The sequence below is a fragment of the Capra hircus genome, chromosome 8 (assembly GCF_001704415.2).
Source record: "Capra hircus breed San Clemente chromosome 8, ASM170441v1, whole genome shotgun sequence".
NCBI classification, from domain to species: Eukaryota; Metazoa; Chordata; class Mammalia; order Artiodactyla; family Bovidae; genus Capra; species Capra hircus.
Genome location: NC_030815.1, coordinates 27,802,266 through 27,822,394, shown reverse-complemented (window position 1 = coordinate 27,822,394; position 20,129 = coordinate 27,802,266). Strand labels below are relative to the sequence as shown.

The 20,129-nt window shown below is 40.3% G+C and overlaps 1 protein-coding gene across 10 annotated transcripts in view; it reads right to left on the bottom strand.

Moving 5' to 3' along the window:
* BNC2 (basonuclin 2) overlaps positions 1-20,129 on the bottom strand; it is a 486,498-nt gene that overhangs the window by 11,152 nt on the left and 455,217 nt on the right. For 9 of the 10 annotated variants that reach the window (XM_018051927.1, XM_018051926.1, XM_018051931.1 and 6 more), the window contains one exon: positions 14,522-16,491. In XM_018051927.1, the coding sequence (XP_017907416.1) occupies positions 14,522-16,491 (1,970 nt within the window). Of the gene's footprint in view, positions 1-332; positions 367-14,521; positions 16,492-20,129 lie in introns of all 10 variants that reach the window. The other variant, XM_018051935.1, reaches the window with a different exon arrangement.

Sequence of the window (20,129 nt, the reverse complement as noted above, 5' to 3'; positions counted from 1 at the left end):
AGATGCATAAAAGCTTCTCAATAATGGTGGAAGCTCTACATCTTGGAGAAGTTAATTGTGATAATAGAAATGACCTAGAATGGCCTGGATCAAGTTTGACAGACCTGCTGATTATAATTAAAAAGTATGGAAAATCCAAAATGAGTCACACCATTCAGTGACGAGCATGGCTAATATTTCTTAGAGATGGTTGAGAGGTATGTGCCTCAGAGACAAGAAAGGTGGGAAACACGTTCCACCTTTCCACACAAGACAATATATAGCACTCTGGGTTTGAAGGGGCAGAGGGGCGGCGGCCCCCTCTGCACTGCACTTAGAACGGCTGAGCTTACCTTGTGATAATAAGATCAGCTTTCTAATCTTTTGCTAAATCGATCACAAAAGAAAGCAAGAATGAGAGACAGAGAGAGAAAAAGAGAGAGAAGGAGAGAGAGAGAAAACAAATTCACATTCTAGACATCTGGTTTGGAAAAAAAAACTTAAACAATAACATAGGGATTTAAAATGTTCTGATCAAAAAATCATTTTCTGTCATAAGCGATCATTTCATATGCTGTCTTGATGATTTTCAGATCAGCCGCATCATCCAAAAGTCATAAATTAAGATAAACCAAATTCACAGCATCATCGTCATCCATAAATGAGTTCTATACAGATGCATGCAGTGTTGCGGATATGTGAATGATAAACAGAAGTGGTCCCCAGGGTCCCTGCTCTGACAGTCGCGCCCCGTCTCCTTGGTGTCAGATGGCAGATGATTCCAAATGCAGGTTGTTAAGCAGAGTGCAGGAAATGCCTACTGAGAAATCTTTCCCCTTGACATGTGGGTATGACACCACCAGAGTTATTACAAGAACGTGGAAATAGAGTTACAGTATGTACTATTACTCCATTGATAAAACAACCTGCCAACCATAAGCAGCTCGCAAAATCCTACCCCTCTGTGTATTATTTTTAACACCCTCCCCTCCCTTTCTTAATTTCACAAACACACATTTTGCGATGACTTTAATCTAGAACTCTGTTGCTTCTCACACATCTGCAGTTACCGCTTCCTAGATTCACTGCTGAGAAAACAGCAGCCAGACATACAGCAGTCACATCAAGACACACTGAATAAGGAAGAATAAATTAACATTGACAAAAGGACACACTGATCCCCAGATGGACACATCTTCCCTGAGATGACTTGTGAAATTACACATCTCCACTGTTGTGTTACCAGGAAGAGATGTTTCTCTTCATGTCTCACTTACAGCAATAGAAATCCGTAATCTAATTAGATGAGGTACCAGCCCTCAATATCTGTCAACCAAATGATGTGCAGAAATGTGTAGACCAGCTCTGGCACTCGGTTCAACAGTGTCCCTTTTCCGCTGTCAGCAGTACTGTTGGCCTCTGCTAATATAATTACATTGACTTTTATTCAATTAAGTGCCATCCTTGCCTTTAAAAAAAAAGCTACTTTATCAATTGATTCAGGTGTAATGCAATAATAAAGATGAACTCATGGCAGTGCATTAGCTCTGCTGTTCATAACTTCAGTACATGGGTTCATTCGTGGTAGTCGATTTCCATTATGCAACCACAGTTCAAGAGGATTGATTCTTTTATGTTCATTTCTTAATCTATTTCATTTTTGTGTAATAATCTTCCTAAATACCATATGCAAAATACGAGAAGTAGGGATAGGAAGAACGTGCGGTGGAAAGCTTACTGGTTCACTCTCCTGATGGTGGGCTTGGAGCTATTCTAACTTAACTCCCAGTATTACTGGACTGGAAAGAGGCAAAGCAAGAGGAGGAAGAGGAGATAGACTCTTGAGAGAGTCCTGATCCTGTACCTCAGGAGGTTAGCTTTGCCTCTACAGGATGGACAAAATGCAGCGCTTGATGTTAACAGACTTGGACTCAGTCAATCCAAACCGTGAGCTGCCACAAAACACTACCGAGGAGAAGAGACGGAGACCAGGAGTTAACAGCAGCTTACAAGTTTACACGGACCAGCAAAACCTAGACAGGTGCAAAGGAAGATGAAGAGACACAGAAAGGAGTCACCAGGAGACTCTCAGGTATTCAAGGAAGAGGATTCCAAAAAGTGGAAGAAGACCAGAGAGTGTGCTGGAAATGGGAGGACCCCCCCACAGAGGAAGAAGGGGGCAACTGTCTGCAATAAGGAGCAGGAGGGCTCCAGAAAGGAACAGATGTGGAGTTCTCCAGAGATGAGTTTTTCTAGAAAATGAACCTAATGTTCTGAATATTTGTCTCCAGAAAAGAGGAAAAAATAACCATGAACTAAAACTGTATGAGAACTTACTATATAAGAATGTCAGCAGTACAAAAGCTGTTTCTGTTTGCGTTGACTGGGTATTAGGTAGGTAATACCAATATGAGGAGGCAGCTTCCTCTTAGAAAAAAAAGACGGATGAAAACAGAAGGTAAGTTGATAAGTAGAAGGAGGAAGGATCTGATCTTACTGGGGATCTCGTCAAGACAGTAGGCCAAAATGTAGTTCCTTGATGGTCACTTTTAAGAACACAAACTATATCTTATTCAACCTCAAGTCTCCTGCTGCTCAAATAGAATACTGGGTTGACCAAAAAGTTCATTAGGATTTCCCCATCACATCTGATGGAAACACTCTAACTTTTGATCAACCAATACTTTGCACATGGACATAATTAAAAGTACGTTTATTTGACTTCAATCAGTAATAGACAGAGTCTTAAAGAAACTTTCCCCAAAACAAATTATAGAAGTGAAAAAAATGATCCCAAGATTGGAAACATGTACCTAAAGATTTAAGAAAAGACACAGATAATATAGCAGAGGATAATCCTGACCTCACACCCCACTGTGGTGCACGGTAATGCTACATAACTAGGGCATGACACAGTCCTCTAACGGGCGATGCTTAGAACCACAAATGTTTCTTCTGACCTCTGCACTCATTCCTACTATTTCTGTACTGAGTTTACCAAAGCCTCTTGAAAACTAAGAGCACCCTTAAAAGCAAAAGGTAATGAAGCTTATATGACATAGAAGAGGTCATGAAATCAGATTTACTCTTTGAAATGCGTGGTGGGAGCACTCTCACTAGATTAAAGTGGACTGCCACTCTTTTTTTGGTTTCTTTAACAAAAACAAGTCAATTATATCTCAGCTGAAAAAAGAAAATTTTACCATGCAACCACAGAAGACAGCAAATCCAACAATCAAATAAATGCAAACCCCCTTTACAGAAAGTCAGTCCTATCTAGAGCTTTTCTTTCCTCACATTTCCCTTTCTAAGCTTGTTCAAATACCTAGTTCAACTTAATGCAATGTTTAACCATAAAAAGAAAAAAAAATTAAGCACACTGAAAAAATGTTTTGCGATTTTAACTTTGGTTTTGAGATACAAAGAACTTTTTTAAAAATAAGAATCTCATGACTAAGAAAATCAAAACATGGCCATCAAACTGTATCAAGCTATAGGTTACATAAGAAGCCCAATCTAACCTTAATTCTTAATCAGTTCTGAGCCATCCTAAACTTACTGAACTGAAACAAAATACTTGATAATTAATTGCAGTGCCCCAGGTGAAATGGAACTGAGGCTCCGTTTTGGCCTAACGTTTGCCTTTATTTTTTCTTCTTATCTTTGCCACTTCACACACACATGCACACACCTCAAACTGTCCAGAATGATCACAGTGCAGTATACGCAGCAGATACAACCACATATAAATAGTGTATGTGTGTTTTTATGTATGTATATGTGATCCATAAATTTCTATTCAACCTGTAATATAAAATATAAAATCTGGATGCTGGGTTTGAGTGTATCATTGGACACTGAGTCAATATTCCTGATCGGAAATGTAAATCTGCTCTCCAAATCCACAGAAACGAAAAGTTAAAACTTCTGTGCCTTATTTATTCTTTTATCTAGATTGCCATGACACTACCTGTTGTCCTGAATGCCTCAAAAATATTTGTATTCCCATTTATTGATGGTGGCATACTTATAGCCCTGTGAAGTCATGGTATTTTTGATAGTATATACATTTTTGCAAAATGAGCAGGTGCTCTCTAAGGTAGTATTTAAAGATTTTCTCCAAAAGATCTGAAAACCATCCTCAGCTCAGGAAATTCAATGTAAAATTTTAGTGAACAATGCTCAACCCCTCCCACCCCCCGAAAGTACAGAAGTACATGATAAATGCAAGAAACAAAAGCTAAGCAAATTCTTACAAATTAAAAGTATGAAATCCAGTCCCTTCAATCCCTTTCAATATAAAACAAATCATCCATACTGGTCACGCAGACAGTTCTCTCTCCATTCAAATTATTCACTTGAAGATAAGCTCCCACCAAACTCTTTAGGGGTTTAGCTAATTTATTGCACAGATACGGCACGTCTGTTGTAATAACAGGTAGGATGTATTGGGGTCGACCATTTATCAGAATTAGACTTCTTTTCTCAATTCACAGTGAATTATGCTGCCTACATGACTCCCCTCTCTCAGAGCCTGCCATCCCCTTACGGCCCCTAATGTGGCAGGCAAACCAAATTGACAGTCTCATCTTGTCAACAAGGGGTGATTCTCCTGAGAAGCCATTTAACTTTGCCGAGGAAGCAATGTATTAATGTGCCTGTCCCAGGAATGTTAATCATCTTCAAGCTTCCGACCTAACTTTGACGTGAACGAAATCACCAAATTTGTTTACTAAATGAATCGTAATATGCTAATAAGAAAGCATGACATATATGGAAAAGCCAAACAGATGGTTTGTTTACTCCACTTTGCAACTTTATAAATGTTGTAACTCTGAAGATGTTAGTGAGAATTATTGGTTTGTTGGCAGAGGCGAACGTGTCTCTCGCATACTAAATCTGGCACTACGGCTACAAAACAATTTGTCATTGCTGTGGAATGCTTAAAAAATGTTAATGTGGTGATGGCATGTGGGAAGGAAGATTGGTGGATGGAAAATGTCTATGCTGGATGCTCAGGTTAAGTGCAGAATTGATATCCAATGCTGTTCCCTAACCATTTTACTTCTGAGCTGTATCTGACACATCGAGGCTTCTCGAGGGTGCTGATTATTCAACAGATAACCTGTTGCGCTGTAATGTGAGACGTGTGTTACACTGTGAATAGGATTATGTTTTCACAGCATTTGGAAAATTTCTCAATCAGGCAGCTCATATGGCGCTCAGCTTACTACTACTGTTGGGTAAGAGAAAGCAAAGCCATTCATCCCAGCATCTTTTAAGGACTTGAATAAAATCTGAGCTACAATTTTGAGATGTATATTTACCCTGGATGAACTGCTGCTGCTGCTCCTGCTAAGTCACTTCAGTTGTGTCGGACTCTGTGCGACCCCATAGACAGCGGCCCACCAGGCTCCTCCGTCCCTGGGATTCTCCAGGCAAGAACACTGGAGTGGGCTGCCATTTCCTTCTCCAATGCATGAAAGTGAAAAGTGAAAGTGAAGTCGCTCAGTTGTGTCCAACTCTTAGCGACCCGGTGGACTGCAGCCTACCAGGCTCCTCTGTCCATGGGATTTTCCAGGCAAGAGTACTGGAGTGGGGTGCCATCGCCTTCTCCACTGGATGAACTAACTCTCCAGTTTTCCATCCCATGTTTTACCATCTTATACAAAGAGTTCCAAATATCTATTTCCAAAGCAGTAAGAATGCATTTTTCTCTTGACATTCAAATTTCTTCTCCTATTTAAAAATAAGCTTTCTTTTCTAATGTGTACAACATGGAACATCAGTTTCTTTCTGAGATCTTTTTCAAAGGAAATGCTTCCTAACTATCCAAGAAGGTTTTATATCATTAAAACAATTTGTGCTCTTTTAAAAAGAGAGCATTAGGGATGTGTGAATTTCCCAAGGGACAGGATTTTGTAGGCAATATTATAATTGAGCTACGGCCTTATCTAGAATTCTGTGTTGAAAATGAAACTATTTAAGACACATGAACAAAAAGAATGCACAAAAATCTAATTTATATCTTTGGTTAAATGGTGTCAAAACTACCAACAGGAAAACTTCAGTTAAGCAACCAGCAACACAACTATGCTACCTTCCAATGTTTAGAAACATTCAGATTTTTCGGAAATTCTTTTTACTCTGATTCATACAAGCATAACCATAGAAGCAGAATTCTGTATGAAAGAGGTGCTTATTGCTTCCAATACCATTAACCACTTCCCCCAACTTCTTAGTCCTATATATACATACTGAGACCACCACGCATCTTGTGGGATTCACCTGGTGTATCACCATAGAAATTTCTACCCATCTGCCGAAGAGAAACGAGAGCAAACCGAGCTAAAGAAACCTCTGACTTCATCTTGTTGCCCAAGGATCACTTTGAAGCAAGAAACATTAGCAGCTTTCCCAGCCTGGCGCATCTCATTTGAAACATCTCCTCGTTCCTGACCAACAAAGAAAATTTCAATAAGGTACTTTTACTGGTTTAACAACAGTGAGCTCTTGGGATTGTCAAAGTGCTAAGCCTTTTCCAAGGAGAGAAGAAATCAGCAGCTCAAATATAATTAACCTTCCATTCTCAATGCAAACTGCCACGCACAGGAGCTCTGCAGTCTATTAGCGAAGTTATAATGGCCAACGGGCAGAAGCGAAATTGGTCAAAAAGTTGGCTGCTGCTGTCATATTTTTGGAATTATGATTAATGGCACTAATAATGTGGATGATTACTGATATGTGTATCTCCAGCAGTTTATCATATTGCTCTGGCTGCCTACGTCCACAATAAGCAGGATGCTATCATTTACCTCTTTATTGAAGGCAATCCTTCTCTTGAAGGAGCATATTCTAATTACTTCGTAATGTTTTATGTCTTAAACATTTTGCAGCTCTGGACCTTGCCAACTGCTTCATGTCTACCATTGATTAATTACTGAATGTTTAATCAAAATTTAGAACCTAATGTAGTCATTTATGAGCACACTGCAGTGCCAAAGTAGTTAGGCTCTGCTCCCAAGTTTGGGGAGTGCTGGGTTAAAAATCAAATCCCAGCCAGGCATGAGGATCCAAGAATTTCACCTTGGGTGCTCTGAGGTTGCCAATTCCATCTCTGCTGATGAATGGAAGGTAATCTAACTACAGGGTAAACAGAATCTTTACCTCCCCTCGCCCCACTGGATCTCTCTTTCCCTCTTCTCCTGATTCCCTAATCAACAGAGCACCGCTGACTGCTTGATTCTCAGAGCAAGAAGGTTCTTCCTGAAAACCCATCTCAAGAACATAGCTTTGAAGTGGTTAAACAAGTGAAAAATAATTTGCTGGGACAAATACATAAGTTTTTTTTTTTTAATGTGGATTTTTTATGGTACTGTCATACAACCATTCACCGTTGAAGTTAAGTGTTTTTTTAATACCATTACTGAACTGCTGAAATGGATGCTAATATAGCTTGGAGTGCTAATGTCAAGTCCTGGTAATAAAAAAGACAGACTGCTGAATGAAATAATTTCAAGTAAAAAATAGAACAAAAGTGCTCTCTCTCTTGCTCTCCACTTTTATTGAATTGGGACTGACTGAGCCAATTGCTTTAGAAGTCTGTAAAACACAATTACTAGTGAGCGGACTGACCCCCCAGTGCCCCCTTGGTGACAGAGCGGACTAAAAAGCCAGCAGAGTTCGAGCGGCTCCCCTTAGCTGGCCGTCAGACCCAGGAGGCTTACTTCTGAAGGTCTGTCGTTCTCATCACCCAAATCTGTCTCTTCTGACTGAAAAAAATCTTATTTCCCATCCATGTGCTAAAGTAACTTCATACATCATTTCCCAAGATGAAGATGTCTATTCTGGCAATTAAGAACGATCTGTCTTTTGATATTCTGATTTATGTGGTTGTTCACATATAAACACACATATACTTTATGTGGATACATTTACATGAGAACGTTAGCATAGTTTTTGAATAGCTGGCAATAATTCCAATTGATATATGCAATAGCAAACTGGAGCCATCACTTACATATGTTCAGGTTAGAAACACAGCTTTTTTTTTTTTTTTCCTAAGGTAAAGTCAAAATAATTAGAGCAAGCAAGAAAAAGAATTAAACCAGAAGTAGGTAACATTTTCCCCCCCTAGTTAATAAAAGAAGTAATAAACTCCATAAAGTACTAGAGTTAAGATCACTAACACTTCAGGCATAACAGCTTTCTACCAGGAATTTACAACTCCTGTTTTAATTCAAGCTGCTTGCATTAGGACATAAAATCTAGGTATTTTTAAAAAGTGTAGCTTTCTGTTAAGTAACTGAAGAAAAATTGTCCTTTCCTGAAAAGCATTCTTTTTTCCTCTTTCTCAGCTTGCTTCTCTCTCACACATGCACACACACACATCTTGGCACTCAAGAATCAAAGTTAATAAATCCTTTTTTTATGACATTGTAATTTTTTGGCAAGTGTAAACTCCTTTCATATTCTGCCACATTCATTTATTTGAAGCTTGTGGGAGTCTTACGGCAAAAACATTGAATTATTTCTGAGAAGGCTTTTTAAAAAGAGAAAAAAGAAAGGCTTTCTAGCCCAACCTTCACAATGAAATTTCAACAGAAAGAAAAGTCTGTTTCCTTAGCACAACAACAACAAATCACTCAGTGAGAAAGGGCTGGTAGACGCTTCTTACCTTATGGAGAACCCACTTTTGCAGGATACAAGCAAATACTAATATGTATATGAAGTCTCATAACCTGCTTCCAGGTGAGAAATGGCCTTTCTTATTTGTTTTAAAAAAGAAAAGACTATCTACAAAAACAATTACTTAGAATGAATCATTATGAGAAAGAATGAGACCAAAAAAGTCTATCCGGGGATCAGATAGATGATGGGAAACCCAAGGGAGACAGAAATCATGAAGATGACCCTTTCAAAGTGGTGCTATCTTGAAAATTACCACCTATGCATGCAGTATGTACATGCTGATCTAAATGCTATTTCTGCCTGGATTTTCAAGTTCCCAATGGAGAGAGTAGTAGCTCATTCCTTTTGAGGGAAGGTAGGAATACAGGGTATATGCAAGCATTGCATTTACGCACTGGAAGTTATGTAGTCACAAGAGATTTAATGGTACTCCTATCAAGAGAAATTTGTAAGAACTTCTTTGTATCATGGACAGGAAGTCCTTTGCTCACCATTAAGCTTTGTTGTCTAGTTGGTAGGCAGTTTGGTGGAAGTGATTGGTGTACTTCTTGGGCTGGAGGAGTGAAAGGTCAGCAGAGGCTTAAATGAGCTTGTCTTACATCCAGCTGGGCCAGCAGGAGGTCATTAGGAAGATCCGAGGCTCATGGTAGGCTTGACAGAGTCTCTCCCCATGATACAAGGAGGCCGTTTTGCTCACTGCCCTTCTCCCAGGATATAAAAAGAACCCCCGAGACAGGAATGACACTGAAGTTTATCTTACTACCAAAGTTTCGCTGGAGGAGGGCACAACTAGCAATTACTCAGAAGGGGGAATTTATTTTGTTTGCCTTTGATGGAAAGTAATGGAGATAAGTACAAAAGACCTATTGATCTCCTAGCTGTATTGTGAAACTAAAAAGAGTAACAGAGGGGGAAAAAAATGTCTTCCTTTAAAAGTCAGAGGACCAACGTGACTTTACCTTTTAAAAGAATTCTGGTAAAGGAGAGCTGCAGTTTGGATGGCAAAAAGTATAGGAAATGAAAAAGCTGATGCCTTAAAAACTGTTCTCTTCTCGTACTTGGAGAAGATTAACACACTGTTTGACAGCTAATTGTATTAGGGCAAATACACTAATAGTTATCTTAAATTGGTGCTAAGTGGCTTATTTCTTGGAGGTATTGCCTAGTGAAATCATATGCATTTATTGAAAATCTCTCTTTGGAAACTTACAGAGAACTTTTCTAAACAAGAATGATGGCAAAAATGGATGTCGCTGCTGGGAAGGTGAAAACAGGAGGCAGGTAGCATGTTTTCGCATCTTCACCTCTGTTGTTAATGTATGCAGTGGCTCGTCAGAGGTAGCTTATGTTAATTTATTCCTGCACACCTGTACAGGGCTGGAAGTCAGGTAATCAAACAAGCAAAAACTATACATCTCTGCTTTTTAGCTACGGCTACCCAGAGGCCTATATAGGAACACATTTAGTTCTGGAGACATCAGCAAGTTTTAATAAACCAAATACAGATGTCTTACTTCATACAAATCAAGAAGTTTACATGTTTAAATCTGGATGGATTTAAGTAGCAATCAAAGAGAAGGTTTCCACTTGGCACCAATGGTTGCCTCATATTTATTTATAAATCACCCTAAGCAAATATTATTTTGTTTCTAAATTTATTCATGGGGCTGAATCACCTTTCCTACACCTTGAAGATCAAACATAATGCTTACCTTTCTGATAAAATTCAAGACAAACTGTAGCAATGAGTGGCCACTATTCTCAGAGGGAAGAGAGGAACAAAGATGGTAAAATTCATGTTAAGATGAAAAACAAACAGATTAAGTATTTCTTTCTATGTAGACCATCTAGTTTCTGTAGACAAAGTCTTCATTATAGTTGAGGGAGTTTTAAAACAGCCTATCACTGAAACAGGTATAAATAGATTTTTAACATACTAACAAATGATAAGGAATTCAATAGAAGAGGACACAGGGGGTTTTATTTTTTGGAATAAAACCAAATGTAACTTATAAATGGGCTTCCCTAATATACAGATGATCCATGGACACTCAGCCCTCCTGGGGATCAAAACACCAGAGAGAGGATAAGAAATGACCATAGAAAGCCAGGGCCAACCAATTCTATGACATTCTTCAAGAAAATGTCCTTTATGAAGACTGTAGGTTCTAGGCCAGTTAGAATTCTTCCCAGGGAATATTTTCATAGGTATACTTCAAAGCCTAGAGTCAGCTTTGCTGTTCCCCGACAGAAGAGCATCTTAGCAGAAAAATCAAGGGACAAACAAGAAAGAAGTACAGGTGTCTAGTGACTGTTGGGTGTAACACTACACACTACTATCAGTATACACTTAAACACTTAAATATCAGCCATCGCCTTATAGTTCTGTAGTTCTTTACAGGGAAAGTAATTTACATTGTGCTTCTAAAACTCAGAACAAAAAGTACCCTAACAGCCACCTAATGACCAGACGAATTGGAGTTTGTGCATATTAGCTTGCTCTGTGTCATTACTGTGGAATGGTCCTCTTTGTTTTTAAATTTATTAAACTCACACTCATTCACAAATGTATAGAAAGGGCACTTCTGATACTTCAGTCAAAATCCTCAGCCCTCACAAACCTTGCTTGTGCCCCACTCTCTCTCTCTCGTGTCCCTTTTGGTGACCTCACACAAAGAATATTGTTTTTCAAAAAGCGTTCAATCTGAGCTTACAAGACCTAGAAAGATGCTAAGCAAAGAGCTGGACATTTAAACTAGTTGCCAAATGTAAAACACAGCACTTACCATCCTTCTACTTCCATCCCGCTAACTGCCTGTCTGAGACCACACACACAACTCCCTCAAATATAACCCTCTTGCAAGAAGCCGAGGAAGACCTGTTTCTCACTCCAGTAAGGTGTTCTAAGCCCAAAGACAAGAAGGCTGCTTTCATAAACAGAAGGAAGAGGGTTTATTCTGTTAAGTTTTATCACAGGTAAACCCTTGCATACTCCGACCCCACCTCAAAATGCCTTCTAATGCTCTGTTTGCACAAGGAAGATACTGCAGAGTCCAGAATGGATGAGTCGAGACGCTGGGGAGAGGAGACAAATGGACACAGGCACAGCAGGATTAAAGACAGAGGGGGATTTCTGCTTGGGAAGGTGTGTTGGTGCAGAGAAAGGCAAGAAAACTTAGCCTAGCTTCATAGTGAATTGAAGAGGAAAAAAGCAGGAACACAAAATTCCTGGGGTTCTTGTGTCTGATACAAAGAAAAGTGAAGAGACAAGGGAAGAGAAGTCTATGGGTAGATTTGAGATGTGAGGCAGAGGCTTTGTGAATAAGGAGATCAAATTACAGGTCAACATTAGCTGATGACAATGAAACAGGGGTACAATTATAGAGCAGTTACGTTTCCTGAGATGCAGAAGAGGATGGTATTTAATGGCTTATTCGCTTATTCGGTGGTAGCTACGCTCACATATTAACTCAAGTCATAGACGCAACAAGGATGAACACTCTTCTTATAAAAAAAAAAGTTGAAGTATCAAAGTTTCTGCTAAGTGTTTACCCTTGGGTCAAAAGATTTGAGGACTCTTGAAAAGCAAAGTTTCAAGTGAGAATCAGAAGACTTTCTTGTACTTTTTTTTTCCAATTTGCTTTTTATTGTGTGTGACAAAATTCCAGAATTAAAACGATTTGGCGTGACATGCTATTTCACCCATATGAAATGTAATCACCTGTCTTCTGGGGTTTGCAATCTCTTGTGAGACTGGACATACATGGGAGAATATCTGTATTATGCTTCGCACCTGGAATATCCTATATCCTAGTTATCCTGGGCAGTGGTCTCAACTTGTATATGGATGGTCAACCATGGAATGCTCAATCCTTAGAATAAAATTAGAGATCGAAATATTCTGCTTCTATCAATAAATGTTTTTCCTCAGACAAACCAGCCTCTCCACAGTACTTCCTTATACACTGAGGCATAAAAACAGCGCTTGCGTTTTCTAGTGGCTTGATGTAAATGAAAGCACCAAGCTTTGGGTGTTGTAGCCTTTGGTCCCAGAGCCATTTATCTGAGTGTTATGACTTGCAGTATTTTCAGCAAAACAACTAAAACTGTGATAGGAATTCATGCAAATAAGCTTAAATTTTGGCTTCTCTTCAAACACTCCATTTCCATAAATATTTTATGCAGTTTTTCATGAGTCTTTTATTTTTGTTAAAAAAAAATCCAATGCATTAACCTCATTATCACAAGTGCACTATTTCAAATGTAAAAGAATGAATATTATTTACAAACGTGGGGGGGATGGATATAGTATTATATTTTATTATTCAAAGTCTAGCTATCTTAACTGCTGTATTCTGGGACTGTTAATGATAACCTGGAACTTCAGAACTCTGTGACCATAAAACATTTTTACAGAACAAGGTAAATGGAGTTGGGGGGAGGGAATTTTTTAAGAAGATAGATTTCTCTTCAAAGCATGTTTTGAATTGTATGAAGACGGCTACTGAATTTTTTTCTCAGACCTTTTGCTTTTCATGCATTGGGTCCCATGTATTTTAGTATAAAAGGAAAAAGTATTTTCTTCTTTTATTTTTAAGAAGACTGAACTTTTAAATATGGCAAAAACAGAACATTCTAGAGGCAGGTCGCTACTTTTCAGTGTACCTCTATTGTATGTTACTTTATCAAACAACTCTACCCACCTGGGAAACACTAGAATTTGGGGGCTGGCTATTTGCAAACTTCCTAGTTAATATTGTTTCTTCCACATACATTGATTTTTACCATGTAAAAAATTTTCTCCAGATACATTATTAAAAGACAATGTAGAACCAAAAACTGCATTTGTTATAATGGGATGAACTAACTGAGTGACTCTAGTTAGGCTGGTGTGTAATACTCTGCTCATAAGCTCATCTCCACAAGGGGAGAACAACTGTGCTACTCCACCGCTGGCCACCTGAACACATTCCTTTTATATTACATTTGCTTTAAGATTGAGAAAGAACACTGTAGGTTTAGGACCAGCTGCTTCTGTTTAAGCCCAACTGTTTCAGAGCCACAGCTACATACCTAAGGTGTGATGTCATCTGAAGGCTGGACATAATATATTCTAACTGATCCTCAAAGTATATGCATGCCTCCCCTTCTATGCATAATTCCCACGACAGACTATATTTTAGAGATGTGCTCAAAGACATTGTGAAGTTGAAGTAACCCACAATCGTCATAACATTTCCCCATATCAACAATTACTTTGGTCCCATTTTCTTCCGCTATTTCTACAACTCTTAAAGAATTCATGGACACACTAAATACTCATGTAAGAACGATAACATTTCTGGTTATACCTACGCAGATGCAGGCTGTCTCGATGTCCTGGACCTATGGTTCTTTCCATCCGTAAATTTCTGTTTCTATATTGGATAAATACGTGTGTATGAAGATAATATATTGATTTAATTATAAAGCCACAAGGCAAAGCAGAAATATATATAACAGAAGCTGCAGCTTCTAAGTTCACGGGAAAGCAGGGAACTGTGTACACAGTTAACTTATTCACACCTAGATGCATGGAGACACACACACACACATACACACAGACAGAGCACAGAGAAAAATGGCGTGCATTACTGAGTAAGATGGCGTATGATTCTGCATGCTTAATCAGAACAAGCAGCGACTGCAACAATCCTTCACGAGCATGGCAGCCTGGGGATCACGCGGTCACTGTGGACAATCTTTACAGTGCATCGAAAACATTGAAGTTGGATTTTTTAAAATGTGTCAAGTCCACCATGACTGGCACCCTCCACCCCCCAGCAGGAGCAGCCAATGGAGATTTACTGACCTGTCTCTGCTTCGGCGAGAGGGGAAGGCAGCGTTGCAGCCAGCCACCGTGCAGACATGCATCTCTTTCAAGTGAACATTTCTGTAGTGAAGCTTCACGCTGTAGGAGCTTTTGAAACTCTTCTTGCACACATAACAGATTTTAGGGTCTGGGCTAGAACACAGGTCCCCTTCTGGGGAGAACTTCTGAGGGCTGCCGTAATTCAGAGACGATGTAAAACTCTCATGCAGGGCTGCCATGCTGGCACCCCCGCCATTGTACAGTCCATACTGGCTCATGTAAAACATGTCGTAAGTGGGATCTGTAAACTCCTCCTTCACCTTGATGACATCCTGGTGAGAGGGCTCACTGTGGTTCTCGTCCGGCCTCTCACTGCTCATCAGGACTTTCTCGCTCACCTCACCATGCATGTGCTCATCCCCCTCCATGGATTCCTCACCGAGTTTGGGCTCCGAAGACTCAGACTCATTCTCATAGTCCCGCTCAGGTTCTTGGTCCTCAGAAGTCATGCTGTCAGCCCTTCTTATTTCTGTCCTTGAAATGCACCGGGTCCTGCTATGCTTAGAAAAGTCCTTCACCGACATGCCTGGACTCATCTCCTCCTGGGAGTGGCAGTGATTGTCATGGCCCCCATCGTTGACCACGGCCCCGCTGTCGTTGGGGTCGTCATCATCATCGTCAAACTCATCGGCGGTGTCGATAATTTCCTTCTCGATCTTCACAGGCATGCTGGACTTCCTGGGCTTCTTCTTGGGCGCCAGGTCGGCACTGGGCTCATGAGTGGCCATCATCACTACTGGCGCTGCTGGCTCAGAGGAGGGTGGGGGGTGCTGCTCTATGGTACCACTGGTTGGAATGATAGGACTGGTCGGGAGGGAGGTCGGAGGACTCACCATTTCCCCTGGAGTGAGTAAACTTCTATAAAATGGAGGAACTGGTTGGACAGTCTTTAGTCCAGAGAACACCAGCTGGCTAGGGAGAGGGTTCTGCAACACGGGGTCTAGTGGGGGAGTGGTAAAACCCATTGGGGGCCGGCCAGGGCTCGTGAGTGTGAGATTTGATTTTGTACTTGCTATGACGGGGGTGGCGGCCCCGGACGTGGCCCGGATTAAATCTTTGTCTCGGTTGTTCCTTAGCATAGGCATGTGAAGGCGAGGGTTAGGGTTCGCACTGTGGCGGTTCCGGCTGCGGAGGGAGCTAAAGACCATATTGCAGCCTTCAATGGTGCACCGATGTTTGATCTTCAGGTGAACGGCGTTATAATGGATTTTGAGAGTACCTTTATCATAGAACGTCTTCCCACACGCGTTACAGAACACTCTTCCCTTCCGGGAGGCTGACCCCATCCTTCTCATCCGGTGGATCCGGAATGAGCTCTTCGGGTGTTCAGTTTTGGACAGATCACTAACTGGGGCGGAATTCTGAATGGGGGACACGCAGGCTGGCTCGGTTTTGGGCTCCACGTTAGTGATGCTGGTCAGGGCATTTCTATTGGGCGTTTGATCGTTCTTATAGGGCGTGGGGGAGACTTCAGACTCACTGCTCTCATTATATTCATTCTGGGTCGAAAGGCTGGGCTCCCGCAGCCTCAGTCCTGGTTGTTCTAACAGCAGCCCGTTTGGAGGCAATCCTAGCAGCGGGGCTGAGACCGGGTTTATGTACTGGAATGGCAGTAGGAAGGCAAGGCTGTTGGGGATGTTTTCAAAGTGATGAATGCTGGAAGGGTTGCTGTTCTCTAGATGGGCGAGGAGGCTAGGACTCCTGGTGCGATTATTGCTCTCAATGAAAGTTCTGATGTCTGAGTCTGTCTTTGAAGATGGTACAGCTACGGCCTGCCCTTCTTTCTCCTGAATCGCCATCAGCTCCACGATGGATTTGGTTTCTCCGAACCGCAGAAACTGCTGAAGGGTGATGATTTCCTCTTCTCGAGACATGATGGCCCAGCGGTCCAGCACCTTGCCGGCAGCATCCTGGAGGCCACATCAAAGAAACGACAAAGACAAACACAGAAACTTATTGATTGTGCATAATTATTCAGTGCAGCTGAAGGTGCTCTGTCTGCTCACGGAACACCGCGAGCAAGAGCAGAAAACAACATGCAAGCTCTGTTAATATACAAGTTGGTCCACAAAGCAAACTTTTCTGCCATGCAAATGCAGTCATTAGAGTCACAGTTAGAGAAACAGATTGAGTTTAATAATGTCAAAGCAAACAAAACGTAGACCACTGGGGCTCTGTGATCTAAAATGCCTACACTCTACTGCTACTTTTAACAACAATGGTCTATAGACTATGCAAGTATTTAGCATATATTAGTACAAGACGCAAACTCTTGCTGTGCAACCCAGTGTATGCAAAAGCAAAATATAACATGGTACCTTAATCTTTATCAAATAGTGACACCACAGGAAGGAATTAGGTACATTTTTCAAATTTTATTTTTTTTTTCTTTTCAAATTTTCTTTAACACAGACATGACACTGGATTCAATGATGAAACTTCTTTTAAATAAGATCTATTATCTGAATTTCTAAATCACGAAGATGAATGAAGTAGCGTCACCCCCATACTCAAATTGCTATGCTGTATTCCTCCCCTTTTGAGTGGCTGAATTTTAGTGTCATGTTACAGTAGGCAATTTCATAAGGTAGAGTAAGGAAACACAGTAGTTGTACTTTTTCTGAAAATTGATTGTAATTCTATGATTCAAAGTTTGAGTTAAGAGTATTTGACTTTTTATGATCTTGTTATAAATGACAGTTATAGATATTCAGAAAGTAAACATGTGATGGATTTAGATAAGAATGTGTAAAAATATTGTCTCTTAACATCCTGCTCTGATAGTAGAGAGCGTCCACAGAGAATACACATCAGTAATCACCAGACTATGTGTTGTTAAATATACATTAAAAAGCATTTCACACTTTCATTTTTGCTAGTAACTATGAGATATGCCTGGAGGTAGGACTTAAAAATCCTGCAATGTAATGTCAGGCAATCCATTTCAGTATGGATTGAGAATAACCTATTCAAACACTTAAATGACTCCATCATCTTCTAGGGCACAGCTCCTTCCCACCAGGACAGGACACTTGACAACCCTCTGTGAACAGTACTTGTTCCAACCCTTGACAGTCGATTTATGGAAGCACAAAATCATCTTAAATACAAGACAAGAACCTTATTAATTACAAAGAGGAAAATCATAACATTGTAAGGAAGAAACCTAGCAGACACCACCTTAACCAACTTGCCTAAATGAAGGATCATCACAGACCTTGTGATCTATATACTGAGAAGGATACACTGTGGTTTCTGTGGCATGCTTGCCAAAAAAAAAATGCATACCTCAAACTAATTATGAAAAAACATCAGATAAAACAAAATTAAAAGGTGTTCTGCAAAACAGCCGCAAGTATTCTTCAAAGTGTAAATGTTGGAAAAGATTTTTTTTAAAGCCAAAGAAAGACCAAAGATTGGTTAGAGACTGGAGGAGACTAAGACAGCACAAATGAATGTAAGATTCCAGGGATCCTAGATCAGAAAAAGAACATTTGTGGGAATACTGGTAAAATTTCAGGAAAGTCTCTCAATTAGTGAACAGCATGGTATCAATCCTAATTTCTCAGTTTTAACAACTGTACTATGCATACGTAAGATGTTACATTAGGGCAAACAGGATAAAGGAACTGTACTATTTTTACAAGAGAGAATTCTCTCTCATAGACAGTTCTACTCAGCCCTGTGATGTGAAATTCTCTCTGGACCACAACTGTATGGTCTGAATCACAACACCTAATTTGATATTAAGGTGATACTTGTCATTTATTTAAATTACTTAAAAAGAAGCTCTAATAGTTATAAGCCATTCCTTAGAAGGCTCACTTCTGGCATTCTATCCTTTTATATGTGTGTTGGTGTCTAGTACTACCTGACCTGCCTCTTGAGAAATCTGTATGCAGGTCACGAAGCAACAGTTAGAACTGGACATAGAACAATAGACTGGTGCCAAATTAGGCAAGGAGTACATCAAGCCTGTAAATTGTCACCTGGCTTATTTAACTTATATGCAGAATACATCATGAGAAGTGCTAGGCTGGATGAAGCACAAGCTGGAATCAAGATTGCTGGGAGAAATATCAAGAACCTCAGATATGCAGATGACACCACCCTTGTGGCAGAAAAAGTGAAGAACTAGAGCCTCTTGATGAAAGTGAAAGAGGAGAGCGAAAAAGTTGGTTTACAGAATTGAAAGAGACACATGTACCCCAATGTTCATTGCAGCACTGTTTATAATAGCCAGGACATGGAAGCAACAGATGTCCATCAGCAGATGAATGGATAAGAAAGCTGTGGTACATATACACAATGGAGTATTACTCAGCCATCAAAAAGAATACATTTGAATCAGTTCTAATGAGGTGAATGAAACTGGAGCCTATTATACAGAGTGAAGTAAGCCAGAAAGAAAAACACCAATACAGTATACTAACGCATATTTATGGAATTTAGAAAAATGGTAACGATAACCCTGTGTGCAAGACAGCAAGAGATGCAGATGTATAGAACAGTCTTTTGGACTCTGTGGGAGAGGGAGACGGTGGGATGATTTTGGAGAATGGCATTGAAACATGTATAATATCATATATCAAACGAATCACCAGTCTAGGTTCGATGCATGATACTGGATGCTTGGGGCTGGTGCACTGGGATGACCCAGAGGGATGGTATGGGGAGGGAGGAGGGAGGGGGGTTCAGGATGGGGAACATGTGTACATCTGTGGCGGATTCATGTTGATGTATGGCAAAACCAATACAATAGTGTAAAGTAATTAACCTCCAATTAAAATAATTTATATTTTTTAAAAAAGTTGGTTGAAAACTCAACACTCAGAAAACTAATATCATGGCATCTGGTCCTATCACTTCTAGCAAATAGATGGGGAAACAGCGGAAACAGTGAGAGACTTTATTTTCTCGGGCGTGCTTGCAGCCATGAAATTAAAGACGCTTACTCCTTGGAAGGAAAGTTATCACCAACCTAGACAGCATATTGAAAAGCAGAGACATTACTTTGTCAACAAAGGTCCATCTAGTCAAGGCTATGGTTTTTCCAGTGGTCATGTATGGATGTGAGAGTTGGACTGTGAAAAAGGCTGAGCTCCGAACAATTAATGCTTTGGAACTGTGGTGTTGGAGAAGACTCTTGAGAGTCCCTTGGACTGCAAGGCGATCCAACCAGTCTATCATAAAGGAAATCAGTCCTGAGTGTTCACTGGAAGGACTGATGCTGAAGCTGAAACTCCAATTCTTTGGCCACCTGATGCAAAGAACTGACTCACTGGAAAAGACCCTGATGCTGGGAAAGATTGAAGACAGGAGGAGAAGGGGACAATACAGGATGAGATGGCTGGATGGCATCACTGACTCAATGGACATAAGTTCGGGTAAACTCAGGGAGTTGGTGATGGACAGGGAGGCCTGGCGTGCTGCAGTCTATGGGGTCGCGAAGAGTTGGACAAGACTGAGCGACTGAACCATGTAAACTGGCAAATACAGATATCCCTCCCTCATTTGTAGGAGAAATCAGCCTTCAGATTAAACGTTC